The 9,039-nt window shown below is 48.6% G+C and overlaps 3 protein-coding genes across 3 annotated transcripts; all 3 read right to left on the minus strand.

The window, feature by feature from the left end:
- Positions 1 to 197: 197 nt before the first annotated feature.
- On the minus strand, positions 198 to 578 carry TEOVI_000483800 (uncharacterized protein; the record flags this gene model as incomplete). Its single annotated transcript, XM_067221674.1, has 1 exon — positions 198 to 578. The coding sequence occupies one exon, from the start codon at positions 576 to 578 to the stop codon at positions 198 to 200; it is 381 nt and encodes a 126-aa protein (XP_067077775.1).
- A 257-nt stretch (positions 579 to 835) lies between these two features.
- On the minus strand, positions 836 to 3,367 carry TEOVI_000483900 (uncharacterized protein; the record flags this gene model as incomplete). Its single annotated transcript, XM_067221675.1, has 1 exon — positions 836 to 3,367. The coding sequence occupies one exon, from the start codon at positions 3,365 to 3,367 to the stop codon at positions 836 to 838; it is 2,532 nt and encodes an 843-aa protein (XP_067077776.1).
- A 329-nt stretch (positions 3,368 to 3,696) lies between these two features.
- On the minus strand, positions 3,697 to 7,470 carry TEOVI_000484000 (WASH complex subunit 7, N-terminal/WASH complex subunit 7/WASH complex subunit 7, C-terminal, putative; the record flags this gene model as incomplete). Its single annotated transcript, XM_067221676.1, has 1 exon — positions 3,697 to 7,470. The coding sequence occupies one exon, from the start codon at positions 7,468 to 7,470 to the stop codon at positions 3,697 to 3,699; it is 3,774 nt and encodes a 1,257-aa protein (XP_067077777.1).
- Positions 7,471 to 9,039: the final 1,569 nt, after the last annotated feature.

The raw sequence follows: 9,039 nt of genomic DNA on the forward strand, positions 1-9,039 counted from the left end.
CCCCCCCCCCCCCCCAATGCGCGTGTAAGTCCACTTGAAAATCGGTGAATATCCACGGCGGCTGAAACTGTGAAATCTTAAATGGCAACCAAACCAGAAGATGCCGCAGATACCGTTGTTGGAGGTGCTAATAGGCATCGCACCAGTAAAAAGGCTTCGGGCAGAGAAGCAGATTCCGGATAATCCTGACAATGGATTTAAGGACGCTCTTCATCGGTCCACGTGGGGGAGAGGACGACAAGGCTTTTCCGAAGGGTATGGGCATCCGTGAAGAACGATAGAAGGCGAATGGGCACCCCAGTAGGCCCACTCCGTAAAAAAACGAGAATTTTAGCAGTCCGGGCATGACCGGTTTTGACGAAAAACGCGGCAAAGTGAATCCCTTCGCTCGACGATTTGTTGGCATTTTCAATGCGAAGGTCGCAATGCCTCAACGATCGCCGCGGTATCTTTCTTTCGTCATCAATCGTACCGTAAACTTCCTCATCCCACGTTAGGTTCCGAAAGATCTTTGCTCCTTGGTCGGGAAGCACTGCTGCAGCTTCCCATGGCCAAAAAACCGTCTTCCCACGTGCCATGTTTTCCGTTATCGTCCGTCACATGCCGTAGTTTACCAATGGCGGAAAATCCGTTGCGCCCCGGTTGCCGTGCGACTTTCCGCAGTAGCATTGCGGCTCGCTCCTTCCCATTCCAGTGCGCACATGAAAAATAGCTGTTTAAAGTAGAGTGAGCAACAGAGTATTATGGTAACAGGAAGATTTCTTCCCAACTATTAGTGAAATAAATGCAGATATTTTTCAAGATTAACAAAAGCAACTTATTCCGTTTAACCACCTCATGGCGTTTGTGCTGCTGATGGCGACGCAGCGGCACCTCCATTGAGGCAGCGTGTTTCCTGTGCGTCGTCGCACTGCAAGAGCGCTAGCAGTGCTAGGGGATCCATCCACCACGGCACTAAAAGCCGTCCACCGTCACGCACATCGCACTCCGTGCCAACCACAATGAATAGGCCAGGGTTCTCCGAAGTTGCTCCTTTGTCATTGCTGGCGCCACTTTCAATGATGCTTCGCACTGTCGCCGCAGCGGAAAAAACTTTAACGAACGATAAGTAATGCTGTAGAGGAAGCAGCGGATCACGCGAGATGTAGCCGATTCCCGACTCGCGGACTATTCGTTGGCATTCCTTGTTTAGTGAAGATTGCTCCGCAACATCTTCCAGCCACTCAAGAAACATGGCACTGCTTTGCAGTTCCTTTTTTGTAATCACCGCGTCGTCTACACCCTCCTCAGCTTCACCCACCCATCCTGCAAAAAGTTCATCCTTATTGCGGCGGAGATCGTGATGCAGCGAGTGCCGATGTGGATCGTAGGGCATACAATCGTAGTAAATATTCACAGAATTCATGGCGGGTGCGCGCCTTGCAAGATACAAACGATGTTTGCGCACGTTTTTCCAGAACAAGAGTTCCTGTTGTGCATCCATTGAAAATATACGAGGAAAGCAGCGTATTGGCCCGCGGTACCGATATTCTGCGTCACATCGTTCTTCAACTTCACACAATTGGCGCGAGGAGTCGAAGTCTAGCTGGTTGGCGGCGCGGCACTCACTGTCCGTTTCCACACTACCACCTTCCAGATTCCCCTCCGCGGCTGCAACTGCCTCGGCAGGATATTTTTCTGCACAATTCACTCCCTCATTGACAGCATCTGCATTCAGCTGCCCGGCACCTTCACCCACCGGGATAAACTCCTCCTGCACCACCCTCTCCCTCAATTCCAGAAGAGTTGGTAACGTAAAAACTGAGGATTCAGCTTCCTCAGACACCCGTGTCATCGCGGCGATTACGCAGTCGAGAAAGTGTTCCACGTCCTTCGAGAGTTTGACAGACACCGAAAACTGTATCATCTCAGCGGTGCAGCAACTCATGTGACGAGCGACTTGGTAATCTTTTTCACAATCAACCGAGTTCAGTTTCGTCCCCGTTGTAATATCCCCTACTTCGTCCACAACCACTTCATTAGCGCTTTCCACCAGGGAAGAATGATCATCCAACACGAGGATTATGTTTCCTTTAATATAGCTGGCCGCAGTGTGAGCTAGGTGTCGGCAGAAGTTTATCCTGTCTGCGATAGTCGTTATCTCTGGGCAACGGTGGGAACCAGAGGCTTCCACGTCAGTGGTAACTCCACGTTCGTGTTCGCCGCAGTGGTGGCACAAACCACAAGCAAGCTTCTGAAGAGTTAACGACACCCTCTCAGACGTCGATTTTGGGAGGTGCAAGTGGTTCATCATTGTTAGTGGGTGGTCGTTAAGCTCGAGAATACCGGAGATTAGGGACGTGATATCTACCATTGCAAGTTCCAGCTGGAGTCGGTTAAAACTAGCGGCTTCCCAACGACCAATATTCTCTGTGATATCACCTATTGAATCTGAAGGATTGATAACACACTTCAGTTCATCACATATTTTTAGTTCTTCCTTGCACACGGCGCCGCAAGTGCTTTGATTACAGTTGTGCAAGTTATAGTTTGACCCACTGTGTTCAGAACTACATGAACACTCAGCGTTTGGGCAGCACCTGCCTCCCTGGTCGAAAATCAACGCACCAACGAGGACGAGGGGTTTCATTGACATGTCTTCGATGCGCTGTCGCTGGGGTCGACTCCCCGTTCCAAAACCCGAAATTGCCTTATTTTGCGTGTAACGCACGTACTTCTTCCGATTCTTCACAACTCGGCTGACGATTATGGGAAGGTTCTTTGAAAACCGCAGCACACATTGAGACGTTGCTTCGACGTACCGTGAGTTAAAGAAGGCTACTGCTTCGAAAAGGGCACACGAACGACCGCATAACACCTCTGGCAGCTCGTTACAAAACCGCCGCACCCTCTGCATCGCAACGGCCTCCGAGCGGCAGACAAAAGACACATGCTCCAGTGAGTTATCAACGAAAGAATTTACCCGCTCAGCCGGCACACTCTTATTCTTCCCCGCCACAAAGGCAGCAGAGCGCATTATCTCTCGATGCCGGTGGTAAGCGGCAACCGCCTGACGCAGCGTCTCTATGGCACCCTCCGGATCATTGAATGCAGGGCATACAGTGGTTTTTGCTCCTTCTCCCGGTGCTGTTGCATTTCTTCTCGCTTCAAGGGACTTCAGTACAACACGAAGCGCCTCAGATATAGTTCGGAATTTTTCTGTCGCATTTGGATCTTCGGGGTTGAGATCCGGATGGCAGCGCAGCGTCTGTGCAATGTATGCCTTCTTGACAGTCGCCTGTGTGATATTAGAGGTGAACTGGATGCCAAGCGCAGTGAGTGCCGCGCGAGGACTCATTGCAAACACCCAGGCGCTCCGTGACAACATTTTCGGTCTTTCCTCTTAATGCCAACGACTTACTATTTTTAACGCTGGGAGAAGTGTGAAGGGTGGGAAATACAGTGGCGATGCAGAAGAAGTTATTGTTGGCGCTAAATGTTACTAGCCGTTGGGATGTCACGACCAAGCAAGTTGAAAGAAAACCGTGGAGCGATTTTACGAAATAGTGAAGCAACGGGTCCCGTGGCAGTTTCGGCCCACCACCTGCAGGAAACTCACCTGACGTTTTCACACCACCCGATTTAACATCGAAGGTGGTAAGTGTGTACAAACACCGTGTTGTAGTACAAGCGGTACTTGGTGGAGCAACCGTTTCCCTAGCCTTCATCTGCATCTGTACCTTCTTCACTTTCGTCCTTGTCATCATCTTGAAGCTCACCGCTGGCGTCCTCCGGCGTCGCAAAGTAGAAGAAAACTTTGCTTGACACGAAAGCCTCCTCCAATGCGGTATACTCACCCAGTGAACATTCAAGCATCATAGACGTCAGATGCATGTTGTTGACCTCTTCTTCCCAACAAACAGCTGCGTTCTTGCTTGCTTTCATCTTTTGTTCGTGTCTGGCAATCCCTTCACGAACCTCTTGGAGGTGGGACCCATAATGCTTCCGTATGTTTTCGAACCAGTGTAGTGAATCAAAAAGGTTCCACACACCAAAAAGTTTAAGCAAGAAAGAACACCCCAATGCAAAACCGTCATCCGTAAATATACCGTCCTTGTTCTTCTTGACGAGTTGTTCTTTCTCCCGTATCATGGTTTCAACGTGCAGAACACATATGGGTGGAACAATGAGATAGAAGTTTTTCAAATGAGTGTACTTGACGGCCCCTTTTAAGCGCTTGGTCACTGCCTCCAGAAGCATGCGGAAGTACGCTGAGCCATCAGACAACTTCTCACGCATGCTACCAATGACTCCATCGACTACTTGCACCGCCTGAGTGGTACACTGCGGTACTTTTTCTCTGCTTTTCCTGCATTCACCACTGTCGCTGCCTTTCTCACAATTTCCGTCAGCATCATTCGACTTATTATCACCATTGCCTTCATTTTCTTCATCGGATTCAGGGATAACGAACCGCTCCAGACTAACGTCGGCATCAACAAACGGTACAAAAGCCGCAGAATCAGCGACGGCACGCAGACCGCCGCTGCGCATCATCCTCATGTAAGCTAGGGCGTTGCCAATTTCCGAAACGAGGTGACGAAATTTAGAGAGGAAAGTTTGACCGTCATCCGCAACTCCCAACTTATGCATCTCACGAATAAATTTTTCTGCCCACGCGAGCGTGTACTCGACGCTTCGCTCCTCCTTCTTGTGGTGCAGCAGCTTCGCATTTTTGAGTAACCTCGACTTAACGTGGTCATCGCAAAGAAATTGTGAAAGTATAGCAAGTTTCTTTAAGAGACACTTGTAAACATAGTTTACTGTTGTATTCATAATACCAGTTCCGTGTGTCCGTATGGAATTGGCAATGTGGCGAATATGCAGGGTGTGCAGATGTTTCGACTCTGTAGTCGACGGTCGTTGCACAAAGAGTTGTTCATTCATGTTGTACGTGTAGTTAGCAACAAAAACTTGTATGTTCTCCGTTATTACAAGCACATCGAGTCCCTGATCAACTATACTACCCGGAAGATATCCATCACATATCCGCAATCCATACCGCTGGAGCGCCAAGTTGCGTATTTCCTCGTATGTCTTCCAATCATTGGCCATTAGGGCATTAAGATTATAAAATTTCTCGTCCAAGTGCTTCTCCACTTCGGTTGCAATGTGTAGCCACTCACTGAAAAGACAGATCGGGGGTAGCCGCGTAAACCGTGCCATATCTCGTGCGCGTGTCGAGGCCCCAATTTGTCTAAACGGCTGCCCCAAGACGACTGAGTGGGTACACAGACGGAGGTCGTTTTCAATGTCAACACACAACGGCTCGATAAGGTGCTCGCGAATACACCCCCACGTGTAAGAAGTATAAGCGTCGAGCAGAGACCTTGCGCTCTTGGTGTGCCTGGAGGAAAGAATAGACGGGACACAATCGTGCATTGCCAGTATCGTGTATGGCATGTACTCGGAGTTCAATGGTTTTTGGTAGAGCCGCTTGATGAAGGTTGGAAAGAATACTTCCCGCTGCCAGTACAAAAACTCACAGTTAGTTGCATCCTGAATCGACTTTTGGTATGAAGCTATGCGGCCAAGTTGCGAGAAGGCGATAAGAGTACCACCGCCGTGCTCAGCGGTTAGGGCAGCTGTTGAAGAAGTCCCGTTTGTTTTCTGCCTGTGAAACACAACACTTAGTACAAGGTCAATGCACATGACGTTTTCGGGTGTTTGTGGTTTACGCAGCAGATCAAGTGCCATACAGATGGCACTGTACTGATCTTTGGTTTCTGCAGTGCTGTTACGCTGAGGAATTTTGCTCATTCCGAGGCACATGTCGTACAAATGTTGCTCCATTACATATTTAATATGACCCACTAACACATTGTACGAAGCGGCAATTACTCCTGTTTTATCGTGGTACGCAGCCCGTATCATCATCAGCATCTGCACACCCTGGGATATTCCATCAACGTCATGCACAGAAAGAGCGTCATCTGCGCAGTCATGCAGGGCAACGTGATATACAATTAATCTTCGGACATTATGTGCCAGAAAAACACCCCGCTGCAGCACCAACGCAACTGTCTGGAGAAACTCCCCGTGCTGCGAGTGGTTTGCGGCTGCAGCGGTGCTCTCCATTTCCGCGAGCCACACGCTAACAAGTGTCGTAAAGCGGTTCATCTGCGGAAGAAATGCTAACTTGCTGTTTTGGCACTCCTGCTTAACAAGCAACGTCCTCTCCTTCACCGCATCGAGGTGAAATCGTTTTAGCTCCGCATTCAGGCGTCGAATGAACCACAGAGCAGTACGAAAGCAATGCATTCCACGTATGTAAACAATGGGAATCTTGCGATACAAAGCAAAAATACGGTTACAAATGTCCCGTCGGTGCGACTCTTCGGCCACACTAGAGAACAAGCGGAGGTACATATAGTAGAGCCCAAGGACTCCAACGTAGCGCTCACGTTCATCATATCCCCGCATGGTTCCAATAGTCCCTTCAGCAGAGGTTATGAACTGAATTAGAACGTCCGTGAACTCTTCGTAGAGCCTTTTGTTTGTTGTAACAACCAGTGGCGGTTCATCAGCAGTGGCCACGAAACCTGTTTCAAATGCTTGTCCGGTTATGCGTTTTAGTATTCCGTCATCAAGTAACTCCTTGTCGATTTTTGTCAGCAAGTGGCAAAAAAGATCTAATTTTTCCTCGTCGCATTCGAATTTCTCCAAGTTCCTTGACACTTGCGCGAGCAGCTTACGATATATCGAGAGACCGTAACGAAGTGTGTCGTGTGAGTATAAAACCTCTTCTACGCAAACAACGGCCCCGAGAAGATCTGCAAGCTTGCGCCAGATCAGCAAATAGCGCACGCGAGAGAACGAGCGATAATTTTCACACTTGTGTTGCGGTGAATAAAGCGACGCAAGTTGCTGCACCACGTGGCAAACAACCTTCTGCACGCGCCTAAGCCACCTCCATACCTTTTGAAGAACGCCTAACATGCGACCGGCTCCTCGAAGCGCTTCCTCATCGGTAATACCATCGGTTTCTTCATCTTCAGTTTCTTCGGCACATCCATCCCGACAGTTGTTATCGTCAAACATTGCAAGAGGTGGCAGCAACAGGTCGTTTGCCTCCTTCGTGAGCGACTCCATTTTAAGCGCAAGGTCTGCGAAGCACAGTGTTATTCGATAGAAAAGACGATTTTGTATCTGCGTCCTCCCAAGAACGTCTGCTATCGATGTGCTAAATTCGTCGTCTTCCTCCTCCGGCGGGTCCTTCTCGAGTAGGTGTCGCAGTGCCTCCGCTCCGAGCTGCAGGAACACAGTATCGGAATGGGCATCCCACACTGTTGGGTCCCAGCGACGGTTGAATGTTTGTTGAATGTCCATCAGCATTTTTTCGTGGCCAGACACAAACGAGCGCAATTTGTTGTGGAGAACTCCCCATTCCTCCTCATCGATGTTGACACCAAAATCGAAGGTTGTGAGCATTTTGTTTTCTCGCCAATTGTTCCTAAGCAACCCCTATAACCAAGTGTAGTAAGCACGTAGAATGAAGTTGTGTTGTTACGCTTCTATGGGGCAGCCCCCTTCAAAGGGCGTGGGGGTGGCGGAAAATAAGAAAGTAAACAAAATTTTCCACGTGCTCAAAATACCACACCAAACACAAAGCTAGAACGCCCTCGATATGTCGTGCCCGGGACGCCCCGCCCCTCGGCAATCGGTGTACATGTGCCTCTGCACATTCACCAAACTTTAAAAAAACTTCAGATATTGTGGACATCCCTCCCATAATTCAGCGCTCGGTACTCCTTTTAACACTTGCTTCCATTACGGTTGTGAAGTGCGCGGCTCTTGGGGGAAAAAGATGTACTGTTCACACTGTCTTCATATGAAGGGACGACGAGCGAGATGTACATGAGCACCGGTAGGTTGTATGTGTTCACAACCGATTAGGAGCTACAAACCTTCACAGTGCTTATACATGATCTACAATATCACGCGCGACTACTCGGAGAAGTTTTGTGCCCTTCCCAGTTTCACTCCCATTGAGGACTGTTCCAGGCACTTTTGCTACCCCTAATCATTATGGCAGCACGTGATTCTATATCTCAAGGAAGCAAATGCTGTCGCCCTGCTTGGCACGAAATATTCCACCACAGCCACAGTTATTACGCACCTAATTTTAGTTTAACGCTTCTCCGCCCATCAGACACAACAAATACCCCAGTGTAACACATCCATGGGGCCTCTCTCACATACAAAGGGTAAAGAGAAGACGATATCCCACATCATTTCCTAACTCCCTTTGTCCTCAGTTCTTTATCAAAGGGAAAAACGTTACCAGGGATTAAGCCTCTGCCTGCACCACAACAAATCCACCCCCTTAAGTTTTCTCACACACTTCCATAAACTTCCCCTCGTCCTTAAAGCAGATGAAGCAAAATCAACATTTCTGATGAGAAGTTAAGAAGGTATCTTCTACCTGACAAATGTTGCTGATCCTTGCTCGCACCCCGAACACACATTCATCCAACACTCAGCGAAAGCCCCCGATACATGGGTGGTGACGCCGTTACGTGCCAATTACCAATGGGGATGAGGAAAGAAGGAAAACAACTTTTCCTTACTCAATGCTTTCACTGCCTCCTATATCATAACACAACATCTTCACTACTAGGTTTCTCCAGAAAACATGGGAAAACAGATGAAGATGAGATCAAGGTGCCGGTGGATCCCTTCTTGTACTCTTTGATGCTTCTCTTCTCCCTCAAAATGGAAACACGATATCAATAAGTTAACTCCCTTTCGTTTAGAACACTTGCAGAAGAGTCTGTAGCGCACAATGAGGCGAAAGGGAGTTCCAAAGAGGTCAAAGGGTCACTTTTATTAAAACAGCAACAAAAATCATCTAAACACAGATCCCATTACTCTAACCACCTTCCCGGAGTTACCTGTCTTAATCAGTTATTTGGCCCCATTAACAGTCTTTTGGTAAAGTTGGCTTTTAGAACATCTTCCGGACTGCTAGGGCGTCGAAGGTATCGCGTAATTGTGCGC

This window comes from Trypanosoma equiperdum, assembly GCF_001457755.1.
Source record: "Trypanosoma equiperdum strain OVI genome assembly, contig: ctg_1480, whole genome shotgun sequence".
Taxonomy (NCBI): Eukaryota; Euglenozoa; class Kinetoplastea; order Trypanosomatida; family Trypanosomatidae; genus Trypanosoma; species Trypanosoma equiperdum.